Source organism: Oncorhynchus mykiss, chromosome 5, assembly GCF_013265735.2.
Source record: "Oncorhynchus mykiss isolate Arlee chromosome 5, USDA_OmykA_1.1, whole genome shotgun sequence".
NCBI lineage: Eukaryota > Metazoa > Chordata > Actinopteri > Salmoniformes > Salmonidae > Oncorhynchus > Oncorhynchus mykiss.
Window position 1 is genome coordinate 88,771,980 of NC_048569.1, and position 17,523 is coordinate 88,789,502.

At 45.1% G+C, this 17,523-nt stretch overlaps 1 protein-coding gene across 2 annotated transcripts in view; it reads left to right on the forward strand.

Annotated features, from left to right (window-relative positions):
* LOC110524761 (phosphatidylinositol 3-kinase regulatory subunit gamma) overlaps positions 1–17,523 on the forward strand; it is a 323,905-nt gene that overhangs the window by 115,995 nt on the left and 190,387 nt on the right. For both annotated transcript variants that reach the window (XM_036978694.1, XM_036978695.1), the window contains exons 3-4: positions 3,488–3,580; positions 3,693–3,770. In XM_036978694.1, coding sequence (XP_036834589.1) covers positions 3,488–3,580; positions 3,693–3,770 — 171 coding nt within the window. The remainder of the gene's footprint in view (positions 1–3,487; positions 3,581–3,692; positions 3,771–17,523) is intronic.

A 17,523-nucleotide genomic window follows, 5' to 3' on the forward strand; every position in this document is an offset into this window, starting at 1 on the left:
GCTGTGGATCACCTCTTCTTTAACGTCTACAATATCTGACACACATTAGAATAGCTAGATAGCTGGATATGCTAATCCATAATTGGGATGCTTCTTTCTTTATTTCTTTCTTTCTTTTGTCTTCTAATTGATTTCCAAAAGTGGGAATTTCACAGCTGCTCTCAATTCTACTTGGCCTCTTCTATATGAATCCCAGATGTTGTTTAACTACCCTTTAACTGCTAGTTGCGTATACCGGGTAGGCAGACTTATTTTACGTGATCTTTTATTCAAATAAACTGTCTGGTTCCGGGCCATGAATCAGCTTGTCTGATTGAGGCATGGGTCTGGCCGTCACATTTCAGGCTGAGATAGCAGCTAGCTATGTTATTAGCAAATACATCTATAAGGCTCCAAATGAACACCAACAAACAAACAGCCACTTTATTCTGGTGGGCTGGTGAAACCATGGCAGCAGATGTGGTTAGCACCAGTGTCACGCCCTGACCTTAGAGAGACTTTTTATGTCTCTATTTGGTTTGGGAATTCTATGTTTTTGTTTTCTATGATTTTGTGTTTCTATGTTTTGGCCGGGTAGGGTTCTCAATCAGGGACAGCTGTCTATCGTTGTCTCTTATTGGGAACTATACTTAGGTAGCCCTTTCCCTCCTTTCAGTGTGGGAAGTTAACTTTGGTTGTGGTACTTAGCTCACTTCACCCCTACCTACATGTACAAATGACCTCAACGAACCTGTACCCCCGCACACTGACTCGGTACTGGTACCCCCTGTAAATTGCCTCATTATTGTTATTTTAGTGTGTTACTTTAAAAAAATATACTTTTGTTTATTTGGTTAATATTTTCTTAACTCTTCTTGAACTACACTGTTGGTTAAGTAAGCATTTCACAGTAAGGTCTGCACTGGTTAAGGGCTTGTTAGTAAGCATTTCACAGTAAGGTCTACACTGGTTAAGGGCTTGTTAGTAAGCATTTCACAGTAAGGTCTACACTGGTATTTGGCGCATGTGACAAATAAAGTTTGATTTGATTTGTTGAGAAAAGTAGCAAAACTTTTGTAGTTCTTGATAGCTAAAGTTATATCTTTCAAAAAACACATACTGAACAGCTCATGTCATAGATAGAAGCATTCTACGTGGCAGACCAATCCAAACTCATCTCCCACCATGTCCAGCCCATCCATTATCTCAGCCAATCATGGCTAGCGAGAAGGTTCCTGGCTTTTTCTGTGGCTAAACCAACTAGGCTTGTAATTGAACTATTTTATTTATATTTGTGAATGGAATACAAGTGTGTTACTAAGGCACATGAAAGTTCACATGTCCCAGAAGGCATTTCTGCCAAAAAACGCATTTTGATCAACAACAACAAAAAAGTAATGGCCTACACTACCGGTCAAAAGTTTTAGAACAACTACTCGTTCAAGGGTTTTCCTTTATTTTTACTACATTGCAGAATAGTAGTGAAGACATCAACCCTATGAAATAACACATATGGAATCATGTAGTAACTAAAAAAGTGTTCAAAAAAATCTAAATATATTTTAGATTTCAGATTCTTGAAATTGCCACCCTTTGCCTTTGTAACGGATGTGAAACGGCTAGCTTAGTTAGTGGTGTGCGCTAAATAGCGTTTCAATCGGTGACGTCACTTGCTCTGAGACCTTGAAGTAGTAGTTCCCCTTGCTCTGCAAGAGCCGCGGCTTTTGTGGAGCGATGGGTAACGATGCTTCGAGGGTGATTGTTGTTGATGTGTGCAGAGGGTCCCTGGTTTGCGCCCGGGTATGGGCGAGGGGACGGTCTAAAGTTATAGTGTTACACCTTGATAACAGCTTTGTACACTCTTGGCATTCTCTCAACCAGCTCCATGTGGTAGTCACCTGGAATGCATTTCAATTAACAGGTGTGCCTTCTTTAAATTTAATTTGTGGAATTTCTTTCCGTCTTTATGCCTTTGAGCCAATCAGTGGTGTTGTGACAAGATAGCCCTATTTGGTAATAGAGGACAATGATCCAACACACATCCAGGCTGTGTAAGGGCTATTTTACCAAGAAGGAGAGTGAGGGCATCAGATGACCTGGCCTCCACATTCCCCTGACCTCAACTAAATTGAGATGGTTTGGGATGAGTCGGACCGCAGAGTGAAGGAAAAGCAACCAACAAGTGCTCAGCATATGTGGGAACTCCTTCATGACTGTTGGAAAAGCATTCCAGGTGAAGCTGGTTGAGAGAATGCCAAGCATGTGCAAAGCTGCCATCAAGGCAAAGGGTGGCTATATGAAGAATCTCAAATATAAAATATATTTTGATTCGTTCAACACTTTTTTAGTTACTACATGATTCCGTTTGTGTTATTTCATAGTTTTGATGTCTACACTATTATTCTACATTGTAGAATTTTTTTAGAAAAACCCTTGAATGAGTATGTCTTCTAAAACCTTTGACCGGTAGTGTATATAACCACTTAGCTGACCACCTGTCACAAATACATCCCCAACCTCCCCACCCCTCCCTCTCTCTTTCTCTCTCTCTGTCTCTCTCTCTCATATAACTCCAATGATGCAATGACTCCTATGCTAATGCCAGCTACCTACGCTAATGGTATCTCCTATGGGGACAGCTGAAAACCCCTTCAAGGTTCTAGATAGCATCTTTTTTTCTAATAGTGAATGCTAATGTAGGCAGCATTCCTACAACCTTTTTACTCTTGATGATAATAGCAACAGATTCCCCTGAGCGTGTGTAGAAAGCATATAGGGTGTGTGGTGGAGGCCGTGGTGAGAGAGCGGGCAGGGAACAGTGGATTGGCTGGTGTGTTTTGTGGTGTGACCAGGGCCTCACCTCTCGGCTGACATTTAACAAGGTCTTTACTCGTGTGTGTGTGTGTGTGTGTGTGTGTGTGTGTGTGTGTGTGTGTGTGTGTGTGTGTGTGTGTGTGTGTGTGTGTGTTTGTGCGTGTGAGTGAGTGTGTGGCTAGTGCATTTGTCACACGGAGCAGAAGAGCGGAATTTAAATGATGCTCCTGAAAGAACCAGAGATGCACAGAGGAGGCAGTGCAGGTCAAACACTTACGCATCCACATCTCTCTCACTCTTTATTCTCTCTCTCTTTATTCTCTCTCCCTTTATTCTCTATCTCTCTCTTTATTCTCTCTCTCTTTATTCTCTCTCTCTCATTATTTTCTCTCTCTCTCTATTCTATCTCTCTATCTTTATTCTCTCTCTTTATTCTCTCTATCTTTATTCTCTCTCTCTTTATTCTCTCTCTCTTTATTCTCTCTCTTTATTCTCTCTATCTTTATTTTCTCTTGCTCTCTCTCTTTTGCTCTCTCACACACACATTCATGTTTGGGTCTGTGGTTGAGTGTGGATCAGTAAGGGAAGCACTAAGGGAATATGGTTGACTTCTCTTATTTCACGCATGTGTGCATTGTCTATGTGTGTAACATCTCTGATCAATGTTCTCCCGCTCTCTCTTTCTCTCGCTCAGTTGGGGGGCCAAGGGAAGCCCCAGAGGTGTGTGCTCTGCCTGACCAGGTTCCTGTGGCACTACACAGGCTGATAGAAGCTCTGGAGAGACAAGGTAAACACTTCCATAATTTAGAGGAAATATCATGTTGATAATTTATATTGTACACAATTCTGGAATTATCACACCACACTATTTCAGTAATTTCTCTCCCCTGCTCGTCTAGGGTTGGAGAGTGAGCCTCTGTACCGGACCACCCCAGCCTCCACCGGACCCCCAGAACTGAGACAAGTTCTAGACACAGGTACACAAACCTTACACAACCCTACATAACACAGGCACACAAACCTTACACAACCCTACATAACACAGGTACACAAACCCTACACAACCCTACATAACACAGTTACATAAACCCTACATAACCCTACATAACACAGGTACATAAACCCTACTTAACCGTATATAAGAGAGGTACATAATCCCTATATAACCCTACATAACACAGGTACACAAACCCTACATAACCCTACATAACACAGGTACATAAACCCTACATAACACAGGTACATAAACCCTACACAACCCTACAGTTCTGGAAACAGGTACATGAACCCTGTGTTCATGCTGTCTGTGCAACTCCAATCTTAACAGTGTTTAATCATGTCAGGACACAACTCCAATCTTAACAGTGTTTTATCATGTCAGGACACAACTCCAATCTTAACAGTGTTTTATCATGTCAGGACACAACTCCAATCTTAACAGTGTTTTATCATGTCAGGACACAACTCCAAACTGAACAGTGTTTTATCATGTCAGGACACAACTCCAATCTTAACAGTGTTTTATCATGTCAGGACACAACTCCAAACTGAACAGTGTTTTATCATGTCAGGACACAACTCCAAACTGAACAGTGTTTTATCATGTCAGGACACAACTCCAATCTTAACAGTGTTGAATCATGTCAGGACACAACTCCAATCTTAACAGTGTTGTATCATGTCAGGACACAACTCCAATCTTAACAGTGTTTTATCATGTCAGGACACAACTCCAATCTTAACAGTGTTTTATCATGTCAGGACACAACTCCAATCTTAACAGTGTTTTATCATGTCAGGACACAACTCCAATCTTAACAGTGTTTTATCATGTCAGGACACAACTCCAAACTGAACAGTGTTTTATCATGTCAGGACACAACTCCAAACTGAACAGTGTTTTATCATGTCAGGACACAACTCCAATCTTAACAGTGTTTTATCATGTCAGGACACAACTCCAAACTGAACAGTGTTTTATCATGTCAGGACCCAAGTTGAGGAGCTACGGTATTTGTAAACTGAAATTGCAGCATGTCAGCTCAACAGGTGTGAGCCTGTCAGGTCTTTACAGCCAGACTGGGAAATAATACATCTTGCATATAGAATCACTCACAACAGCTTCTCTCAGGTGTGCTAAGACTCATACAGAACTGCTGAAAGCCGGAGATCTTAGTCTGTTGGGGCAGAAGGAAAGTTGGGAAAGTTTGTGTTGAAGTACAGGCTAGCTCCACAAGGGAGTGCTCTGCCTCTGCACTATTCAGCAGACAGAATAGAACCCGCCTGGGCTTCCCAAAGGCATCGAAACACTAAGTTCATCTTAATTCTATTGAAACTAAATGGACTGAAGATGATCTTAGTGCTACGATGCTTTTGGGAAACCCCAGCCTTGAACTCTAACTGGGACTGTCTCAGCCTTGAACTCTAACTGGGACTGTCTCAGCCTTGAACTCTAACTAGGACTGTCTCAGCTTTGAACTCTAACTGGGACTGTCTAAGCCTTGAACTCTAACTGGGACTTACTCAGCCTTGAACTCTAACTGGGACTGTCTCAGCCTTGAACTCTAACTGGGACTGTCCCAGCCCTGAACTCTAACTGGGACTGCCTCAGCCCTGAACTCTAACTGGGTGTGTCTCAGCCTTGAACTCTAACTGGGACTGTCTCAGCCCTGAACTCTAACTGGGACTGTCTCAGCCTTGAACTCTAACTGGGACTGTCTCAGCCCTGAACTCTAACTGGGACTGTCTCAGCCTTGAACTTCAACTGGGACTGTCTCAGCCCTGAACTCTAACTGGGACTGTCTCAGCCCTGAACTCTAACTGGGACTGTCTCAGCCTTGAACTCTAACTAGGACTGTCTCAGCTTTGAACTCTAACTGGGACTGTCTAAGCCTTGAACTCTAACTGGGACTGTCTCAGCCTTGAACTCTAACTGGGACTGTCTCAGCCTTGAACTCTAACTGGGACTGTCTCAGCCCTGAACTCTAACTGGGACTGCCTCAGCCCTGAACTCTAACTGGGTGTGTCTCAGCCTTGAACTCTAACTGGGACTGTCTCAGCCCTGAACTCTAACTGGGACTGTCTCAGCCTTGAACTCTAACTGGGACTGTCTCAGCCCTGAACTCTAACTGGGACTGTCTCAGCCTTGAACTCTAACTGGTACTGTCTCAGCCTTGAACTTCAACTGGGACTGTCTCAGCCCTGAACTCTAACTGGGACTGTCTCAGCCCTGAACTCTAACTGGGACTGTCTCAGCCTTGAACAGTGTAACGCTCATTCCTTCAACGATAAACTCAAATCCGACCATCACCCCTGTTGAGACAAAACCGCGACTTGTCAGTGAAGAACACTTTTTTGCCAGTCCTGTCTGGTCCAGCGACGGTGGGTTTGTGCCCATAGGCGGCATTGTTGCCGGTGATGTCTGGTGAGGACCTGCCTTACAACAGGCCTACAAGCCCTCAGTCCAGCCTCTCTCAGCCTATTGCGGACAGTCGGAGCACTGATGAAGGGATTGTGCGTTCCTGGTGTAACTCGGGCAGTTGTTGTTACCATCCTGTACCTGTCCCGCAGGTGTGATGTTCGGATGTACCGATCCTGTGAAGGTGTTGTTACACGTGGTCTGCCACTTCGAGGACAATCAGCTGTCCATCCTGTCTCCCTGTAGCGCAGTCTTAGGCATCTCACAGTACGGACATTGCAATTTATTGCCCTGGCCACATCTGCAGTCCTCATGCCTCCTTGCAGCATGCCTAAGGCACGTTCACGCAGATGAGCAGGGACCCTGTGCATCTTTCTATTGGTGTTTTTTAGAGTCAGTAGAAAGGACTCTTTAGTGTCCTAAGTTTTCATAACTGTGACCTTAATTGCCTACCTTCTGTAAGCTGTTAGTGTCTTAATGACCATTCCACAGGTGCATGTTCATTAATTGTTTATGGTTAATTGAACAAGCATGGGAAACAGTGTTTAAACTCTTTACAATGAAGATCTGGGAAGATATTTGGATTTTTACTAATTATCTTTGAAAGACAGGGTCCTGCAAAAGGGACGTTTCTTTTTTTGCTGAGTTTATGTACATGTACTGCCGAGATAAAGGAAACACCAACATAAAGTCCCTTAATAGGACTTTGAGGCACCAGCTTCAATGCGCCTGCCATAGATTCTGCAAATGGAATTGGAACTCTATTGGAGGGTTGTGGCACCATTATTCCACAAGAAATTCCATAATTTGGTGTTTTGTTGATGGTGGTGGAAAAGGCTCACCGGCGCTGACTGAGACGGCCATGGCATATGATTAACATTTTTCATGCTCATCAAACCATTCAGTGACCACTCGTGCCCTGTGGATGTGGGCACTGTCATCCACTCTCATCAGGGTATAAATGATTTACCATAGGTTGAAGGTGATCACTCAGAAGGGCTGTGTATTTACTGGCGTTTAGCTCGCCCTCTAAGGGGTTGAGTGGACCTGAACCATGCCAGAAAAATGCACCCCACACCAGAACCCGTATTAACTCAAGTGTTTCCATTATTTTGGCAGTTACGTGTACATTACGTGCCTGGAAAGAGCAAGGCGAGCTAGCATACACGGACTGGTCATATGTCCCCATAGGAGTAGACATGGGAGAGGAAAGACATGTACAGAAATGGGTTGACACACGGCTCTTATACATGAATACATACATGGACAGTTCAGGGCTGCCTGTCACAACGCGAAGGACGCATACCTCTGATGATCCCAGTAGGGAGAGGAAGACACAGAACAAATTAAACCGATAAAACAGAGAGAATAGTAGAAAATAGGTGTGTGTGTGTGTATGTGTGTGTGTATGTGTGTGTGTATGTGTGTATGTGTGTGTGTGTATGTGTGTGTGTGTGTGTGTGTATGTGTGTGTGTATGTGTGTGTGTATGTGTGTGTGTGTGTGTGTCTGTGTCTGTGTGTCGGAAGGCTCATCCAGTCAAGCAGCCACAGAAACCTGTCTAGAACCATTACCTCATCGAGCAGACTGCAGATTGGTAAATGGCACGGGAGTTGCCATGGTGACAGCTAGCCGTTTTTAGCTGTTGCTTCAGTGATGCCCACACGGGTCGTTGTTTTAGCTGCACCGTACGGTAACAGCACTGGTATATGAACCACACTGATTACATGCATGATGTAGTCATCCAGCCGCTAACTTCACTGGCATAGAGTGGGAACACAGTTTTGGAGAGGATGACTCATATACACACACACACACACACACACACACACACACACACACACACAAACACAAACAAACAAACAAACATACACACACACATACATACACTAATCATACTTGCACACACAGCCACCTGTTGTTGTTCAGAATGAACCCAGGTACTGGGATCTGTAGTTTTACCAAATCCCCGAACCTCCACATCTAGACCCTGCCCTGCCTGGATGATGCCTAGGAACAGAGTCACACCCTGTATGCCCAATGAAGACACAGAGAGACTGCACACTTCACCCCTTCTCCCCACCTTCTCTGCCTCTTCATCCACTCTCTCTCTCTCTTTTTCATTCACTCATTCATCTCCATCACTTTTCCCCTCCCTACCTCCATGACAAGAGCCGCTGAGATCAGCAAAGCACAAATTAAAAAACGCTCCTCTCTTCCTCTCCTTCCTCCCCTCTCATTGGCTCTGGGTGATGTCACTGTGTGCCGTATGCACTCATCGATAACCTATTAGAGCCCAGCATTGGTTTTACAGTCAGCTGGGGAGTGCTCGCCTAGGGGCTCTTCTGCTGCCTAAGCTCATACACTGACCACTGTACCGCCATATTAACTAGCTACCTACCTAGCTAACTCTCTACCTAGCTACCTAACTAGCTACCTACCTAGCTACCTAGCTAACTACCTAGCTAACTACCTACCTATCTACCTAGCTAGCTAACTACTTAGCTAACAACCTACCTACCTAGCTAACTACCTATCTACCTAGCTACCTAACTAGCTACCTACCTAGCTAACTACCTACCTAGCAAGCTAACTACTTAGCTAACAACCTACCTAGCTACCTCACTAGCTACCTACCTACCAAACTACCTAGCTAGCTAGCTAACTACCTACCTAGCAACCTAACTAGCAACCTAACTAGCTACCTACCAAGCTACCTACCAAGCTACCTACCTACCTACCTACCTAACTACCTACCTACCTAATTACCTAACTAGCTACCAACCTAGCTACCTACCTAGCTACCTATCTACCTAGCTAACTACCTAGCTAACAACCTAGCTACCATACACCTTTGGTTTTATGACAGCCATTTAACTTAAGCTGTGTGATTAATAAACAGACAAGGGAACAGCGGTTTGTCACCAAGCGAGCTACGACTTCTTTCCTTCCTTCTGAGGAAAGAACACCATTAAAGCCTACCCACCCCGGGAAGGGAATGATGCGATGCCTTGTCTCTCTCTCGGTGGCATTGTCGGTTTGTTTGTCTACTTGTTCAGCGGTATAATGCCTCAGTCATCCTGGACAGAGATGTGAGAGGCTCTTCTAATCATCCCTCTCTCCTGTCATGAACTCCTATTAGCGCTATTACATTGTCATTAGACTGGAAAGCTGGGTTCACACTCCTAGTGCTCATCTCAGTCTCATGTGTTGCTGCCTGGTGAATATAGTGTTGCTGCCTGGGGTGATATTGTGTCAGTAGGTAGAGTAACACTACTGGGGTGATATTGTATCAGTAGGTAGACTAACACTGTACTGGGGTGATATTGTATCAGTAGACTAGTACTGTACTGGGATGATATTGTATTGTATCAGTAGACTAATACCGTACTGGGATGATATTGTATTGTATCAGTAGGTAGACTAATACTGTACTGGGGTGATATTGTATCAGTAGACTAGTACTGTACTGGGATGATATTGTATTGAATCAGTAGACTAGTACTGTACTGTGATGATGTTGTATTGTATCAGTAGACTAGTACTGTACTGGGGAGATGTTGTATTGTATCAGTAGGTAGAGTAACACTACTGGGATGATATTGTGTTGTATCAGTAGGTAGAGTAACACTACTGGGGTGATGTTGTGTCAGTAGGTAGAGTAACACTACTGGGGTGATATTGTATCAGTAGGTAGAGTAACACTACTGGGGTGATATTGTGTTGTATCAGTAGGTAGAGTAACATTACTGGGGTGATATTGTGTCAGTAGGTAGAGTAACACTACTGGGGTGATATTGTGTCAGTAGGTAGAGTAACACTACTGGGGTGATATTGTGTCAGTAGGTAGAGTAACACTACTGGGGTGATATTGTGTCAGTAGGTAGAGTAACACTACTGGGGTGATATTGAGTCAGTAGGTAGAGTAACACTACTGGGGTGATATTGTGTCAGTAGGTAGAGTAACACTACTGGGGTGATATTGTGTCAGTAGGTAGAGTAACACTACTGGGGTGATATTGTGTTGTGTCAGTAGGTAGAGTAACACTACTGGGGTGATATTGTGTCAATAGGTAGAGTAACACTACTGGGGTGATATTGTGTCAGTAGGTAGAGTAACACTACTGGGGTGATATTGTGTTGTGTCAGTAGGTAGAGTAACACTACTGGGGTGATATTGTGTCAGTAGGTAGAGTAACACTACTGGGGTGATATTGTGTCAGTAGGTAGAGTAACACAACTGGGGTGATGTTGTGTCAGTAGGTAGAGTAACACTACTGGGGTGATATTGTGTCAGTAGGTAGAGTAACACAACTGGGGTGATGTTGTGTCAGTAGGTAGAGTAACACTACTGGGGTGATATTGTGTCAGTAGGTAGAGTAACACTACGGGGGTGATATTGTGTCAATAGGTAGAGTAACACTACTGGGGTGATATTGTGTCAGTAGGTAGAGTAACACTACTGGGGTGATATTGTGTTGTGTCAGTAGGTAGAGTAACACTACTGGGGTGATATTGTGTCAGTAGGTAGAGTAACACTACTGGGGTGATATTGTGTCAGTAGGTAGAGTAACACAACTGGGGTGATGTTGTGTCAGTAGGTAGAGTAACACTACTGGGGTGATATTGTGTCAGTAGGTAGAGTAACACAACTGGGGTGATGTTGTGTCAGTAGGTAGAGTAACACTACTGGGGTGATATTGTGTCAGTAGGTAGAGTAACACTACGGGGGTGATATTGTATAAGTAGGTAGAGTAACACTACTGGGGTGATATTGTGTCAGTAGGTAGACTAACACTACTGGGGTGATATTGTGTCAGTAGGTAGAGTAACACTACTGGGGTGATATTGTGTCAGTAGGTAGAGTAACACTACTGGGGTGATATTGTGTCAGTAGGTAGAGTAACACTACTGGGGTGATATTGTGTCAGTAGGTAGACTAACACTACTGGGGTGATATTGTGTCAGTAGGTAGAGTAACACTACTGGGGTGATATTGTGTCAGTAGGTAGAGTAACACTACTGGGGTGATATTGTATCAGTAGGTAGAGTAACACTACTGGGGTGATATTGTATCAGTAGGTAGAGTAACACTACTGGGGTGATATTGATATACACAGAAACATAAACATGCCATCAGCTCCTTGCCCTCAATGATGACATAATTATGTGCCAGGTAGACTAGTTCTTCCCCAAATCCACACTTGTCTTAGTAACGCTGTATACTCTGTTCCATTCCAGTCTGCTGCAGTTTGTACGTTTACCCTCTGTCCCCTCCACTTCCTGTCGTCCTCTCCACCTGCTCTCTTCCACTCAGTGGAGGTAAAGCATCCCTCCCTCCCTTTCTCCAGCGATGATGTCACCTCCTAGCAGAGCAGCAGCAGTCCTGTGTTGTTGGAGTCAGGCCTCTTATGACAGAGCAGAGAAACACTCTCTCTCAATCTGCCCCTCCAGCTCCCCATGTCTCATACCCTCTGTTGCTATCTTCCTCGGTTTCTCGTTATTTCTCTCCTTCTTTATCTTCCTCCCTTTATCTCTCCATCTCCCTTCCTTTCTCTCTTGCCAGTTGACACTGTGTGGCTGTCCGATGTTATTTTGGCTGTTTATTGTCCTGGTACTGGGCTGGGGTGGGCTGGGGTGGTACTAGGCTGAGCTGGTACTGGGCTGGCACTCGGCTGGGGTGGTACTGGGGTGGTACTGGGGTTAGCTGGTACTGGGCTGGGCTGATACTGGGCTGGTACTGAGATGGTGCTGGGGTGGGCTGGTACTGGGCTAGGCTGGTACTGGGCTGGAGTGGGTTGGTACTGGGCTGGGGTGGGCTAGTACTGGGCTGGTGTGGGCTGGTAATGGGCTGGTACTGGGCAGGGCTGGTCTGTGGTGTGTTGTGTGTTCCTACCCTCCCCAGGGAGGAGCCTTGTCCAGACTTGTGCTGTCCTGCTATGTCCTGCCTTGTCCAGTCTTGTCCAATCTTGCCCTGTCCAGTTCTGTGCTGTCCTGCCCAGTACTGTGCTGTCCTGCCCTGTCCAGTACTGTGCTATCCTGCCCTGTCCAGTACCGTGCTGTCCTCCCCTGTTCTGTACTGTGCTGTGCTGTTCTGCCCTGTCCAATACTGTGCTGTGCTGTCCTGCCCTGTCCTGGCTCCAGTACTGTGCTGTCCTGCACTGTCCTGTCCATTCCTGCCCTGTCCTGGCTCCAGTACTGTGCTCTCCTGCCCTGTCCTGGCTCCAGTACTGTGCTGTCCTGCCCTGCCCAGTCCTACCCTGTCCTGGCTCCAGTTCTGTGCTGTCCTGCCCTGTCCTGGCTCCAGTACTGTGCTGTCCTGCCCTGTCCTGGCTCCAGTCCGGTCCTGTCCAGTCCTGTCCTGTCCTGTCCTGTCCTGGCTCCAGTACTGTGCAGTCCTGCACTGTCCTGGCTCCAGTCCGGTCCAGTCCGGTCCTGTCCAGTCCTGCCCTGTCCTGGCTCCAGTCCTCCTCACCCTCAGACCTCACTGGTTCCTCTAAACCTCAGCACCTCATTCCTCACACACATCATCTCTGGCCTAGTGCATGCGTGCCTGTGTGTGTCACTCATATTCACCCACTCACACATTATCGTACTCCACCAGGCCTATTGGCACACAGTGGTATGTTCCCATTCAACCCCAGTGTCTCAACATCACACAGAGAGAGTCATTCACAGTTTATATTATGATACGTTCAGGTTACAGTTTATACCATCTATCCCTTTGTATACTGGCTAGCTGTTCTGGCTAAGTGTAAGTAGTGGAGAGATATGAATATACTTGAGCAGCATGTCAAGGACAGATGGGTAAACACAGATATTGATGGTCGGAGTGGTGGTGTTGATAGTACAGGTCCTTCCATGGCATCTGATTAGGACACTGGGCCATTAGGTAGGAGTGAGTGAGTTCAGCTGTACCATAGGCTTCATCTACAAGCCTAGTGGACAGAGACTCAAAGAGCTGAGCTCGGTGGCCCTGTGGTCAGGCAGGAATGAGACGTGTCATCTCCATGTCTATTTTCCTCTCTGTCCGCGAGGCGAGGGCGTTGATTTACTAGAAGTGTCCTGTTTCACAGCCAACAGCCTCAGAGTGCTGCTTGGACAACATACAGTACTGTCAGTGACACTACAGTGCCGGGAACTCGTGGACAGTCAATAGAAACAGCAAACCGGAACCAGAGTTGTGGGGAAAAACTCAGCCAACATTATCAAGCACGGGGAACAACTGTGTTGAGTGGCTAGTTTTTTGTGAAGTGACTCAAGCACAAGTAAGACAGTAAGACATACTTGAATCCTTCTACAAAACATGCACAGTCTCTGCCCACACCTTTAAATAACAGACAAAGGAGACCCCTGCCCACCGTGGCCTGGTGTGTTTAAGATCTGTTGAGGCCCTGGTATACAGTGATGACAGAGGAGGGAGGGGGAGGGTGGGAGGGAGGTGGAGTAGTACCAGCTAACGCTGACTCACTAGGTATCTCTACTAGTGATGTTTCTAACGCTGACTCACTAGGTATCTCTACTAGTGATGTTTCTAACTCTGACTCACCAGGTATCTCTACTAGTGCTGTTTCTAATGCTGACTCACTAGGTATCTCTACTCGTGATGTTTCTAACTCTGACTAACTAGTCACCAGGTATCTCTACTAGTGCTGTTTCTAATGCTGACTAACTAGTCACTAGGTATCTCTACTAGTGATGTTTCTAACGCTGACTCACCAGGTATCTCTACTAGGGCTGTTTCTAATGCTGACTCACTAGTCACTAGGTATCTCTACTAGTGCTGTTTCTAACACTGACTCACCAGGTATCTTTACTAGTGCTGACTCACCAGATTTCTCTACTATTGATGACTCACCAGATATCTCTATTAGTGGTGCCTCACCAGGTATCTCTATTAGTGGTGCCTCACCAGATATCTTTACTAGTGCTGACTCACCAGGTTTCTCTACTATTGATGACTCACCAGATATCTCTAATAGTGGTGACTCACCAGATATCTTTACTAGTGCTGACTCACCAGGTTTCTCTACTATTGATGACTCACCAGGTTTCACTACTGTTGTTGACTCACCAGATATCTCTATTAGTGGTGACTCACCAGATATCTTTACTAGTGCTGACTCACCAGGTTTCTCTACTATTGATGACTCACCAGGTATCTCTACTGTTGGACTCACAAGGTTTCTCTACTGTTGTTGACTCACCAGATATCTCTACTGTTGGACTCATCAGGTTTGGAACCTGGCAGTGAGTGTTGTAACTGAGGACAAACTATTTTTACACGCTACGCGACTCAGCACTCGGCGGTCCTGTTCTGTGAGCCTGTGTGGCCTACCACTTCACCGCTGAGCCGTTGTTACTCCTATACATTTCCACTTCATAATAACAGCACTTACAGTTGACAGGCGCACCACTAGCAGGGCAGAAATTTGACGAACTGGAAAGTTGGCATCCTATGACTGTGCCAGGTTGAAAATCACTGAGCTCTTCAGTAAGGCCATTCTACTGCCAATGTTTGTCTATGGAGATTGCATGGCTGTGTGCTCGATTTTATACACCCATCAGCAACGGGTGTGGCTGAAACAGCCGGATCCACTAATTTGAAGGGGTGTCCACATGCTTTTGTGTGTAGGGAACATAGAGCAGCGAGAGGAATTCAGTTTGAGTCGTCAGGCAACATCTCCCCAGCGCCCTAGGATTGATTCAGAGCACAGATCAGCAGTGAGGAGAGGATAGGAGAGGACAGCCAAGCTGGAACAGAACAGGCAGACAGAAGGCATCCAACACTTTGATCTGCAAATGGAAAAAGGGGCAAAGCAAGCTTAAAAAATGCAAAATCCAAATCCATCTTCTGCCAAAAAGTGGGGAGAGCTGCAAATGTGTGAAATCTGCCGCGGATCTATTCCCCACTCAGTCACGCACAGTGCACACACGCACGCACGCAAACACACACACGCGCACACGCACACACACATAGAGGCTCAGAGACACACATAGATGGATCCCAGGCTTTCACAGCACACGTCTCAGCTGACTGGAACACATGATAAGGCACCATATTCCAGAAGATAAACACACAACGCTCGGCGGCTTTTGATTCATATTCCACCCAATATTCCAATATCACACCCATCTCACTGAAACAACAAGTGTGAGCAAATCACACTCAACATTTGGATTCAATGTATTATGTTATTGCACACAATTCCATTTGTGCAAAAAGCTAGTAGTACATGGTAGCCTTATAAGGAAAATACAAACAAAACATTTAAATATGGCCCATATTTATAATATCTACTGTTTCAATAGATCGTTATCTCTCTGTGTTCTATTCTGTGGGTTTATCACGCACAGCAGGGTGGGTTTTTTGTTGTTGTCTTTGCTGTCTTTGTACAGCACCGATGAGGTCGAAACGTATGCTTTCAAAAATAAATCATTGTTGCACCTTGCACTGTCACTTTTTGTATTATTTTGAGCATGGATTAAATTAAATGAATAACCCTGCCTGGATTATTCCTTTTCATGGTTTGAGTACGAGTACCTTCTGAACCCTCGAAGTCAACTCTGGACCCTGAAGCCAGTTCCCATCTAGTCTGGGACTGATTCAGACCTGGGACACCAGGTGGGTGCAGTTCATTATCAGGTAGAACAGAAAACCAAACTTTTCTATGCGTTGACACAGAACCTAATACTTGGTTGAGATAGTTGTGAAATTGATAAATGCATCATTACTATTGCATAGTCTGTCACCTTTGATATATATTTAAAGTGTAGAAACACAGAAGGCACGGCAGGCAGCATCATATAAAGCTGGGAAGACATGGGGCGGGGAGCACCATCTACTGTGATTAGCTGAGAGCGGTTGGTTATGTCAGCAGCATACATCCCACTGCTGGCTTGCTTCTGAAGCTAAGCAGGGTTGGTCCTGTTTGCTCCCTGGATGGGAGACCAGGTGGTGTTGGAGGGCCAGTAGGAGGCACTCTTTCCTCAGGTCTATTTTTTTTTTATCCCAGTACCCCAGGGCAGTGATTGGGGACATTGCTCTGTGTAGGGTGCTGTCTTTCAGATGGGATGTTAAATAGGTGTCCTGACTCTCTGTGTTCACTAAAGATCCCATGGCACTTATTGTAAGAGCAGGGATGTTAACCCTGGTGTTCTGGCTAAATTCCCAATCTGTCTCTCATGGAACCTAATTATCCCCAGCTTGGCTCATTCATCCCCCCTGTAACTATTCCCCAGGTTGTTGCGGTAAATGAGAATGTCTTCTCAGTAAAATAACAGTACTTTTTTGTTGTCTGGAATAACCCTCTCACAGAACCTCCTGTCTCTCCCTCTCTGTTGAACTGTCTCTCTCTCTATGTGGAGAACACTGGGGTGTCTTTCATCCACTGGCTCTCTGTTTAGGATACCTTAGATCTCTGGTACCTTCATTCTCCATGGCTGAATCAACAGTAAGACAGTGTTGTTGTCCTGAATCTACAGTAAGACATTGCTGTTGTCCTGAATCTACAGTAAGACAGTGCTGTTGCCCTGAATCTATAGTAAGACATTGTTGTTGTTCTGAATCAACAGTAAGACATTGCTGTTGTCCTGAATCTACAGTAAGACATTGCTGTTGTCCTGAATCTACAGTAAGACAGTGCTGTTGCCCTGAATCTACAGTAAGACAGTGTTGTGGTCCAGACTACAGTAAGACAGTGTTTTTGATCCTGGCTCTCTCTGCTTGTTGTGGTCCTGACTACAGTTAGACTGTGTTCGTGATCCTGGCTCTCTCTGCTTGTTGTGGTCCTGACTACAGTAAGACAGTGTTGTGATCCTGGCTCTCTCTGCTTGTTGTGGTCCTGACTACAGTAAGACAGTGTTGTGGTCCTGACTACAGTAAGACAGTGTTGTGGTCCTGACTACAGTAAGACAGTGTTGTGATCTTGGCTACAGTAAGACAGTGTTGTGATCCTGGCTCTCTCTGCTTGTTGTGGTAACTATCTAGGAGGAGAAAATACAATGGTGGCTTTAGCAGTGGAAAGCCATCCAACTCCACTATCTCTGTGTGTTTGTATGTGTATGTGTGCGTGTGTGGCATTTGCAACAGGGATAAAGATTAGCTTATTCAATAAGGCAGATAATGAAACTCTGTAGCTGATGGACTTAGAGTTAGACACAGATAAAACAATTGTCCTTCTCCTCTGCTGTGTTGTCTCAGCTTGGTGAGCCCTTTCAATCAGCTTCAATCAGCCTTATTGGATTAGCTGGGATAATGTTTTCAATAATCAATTATTTGGTTGCATGCATCAAATGTTCTATTCTGTCTTT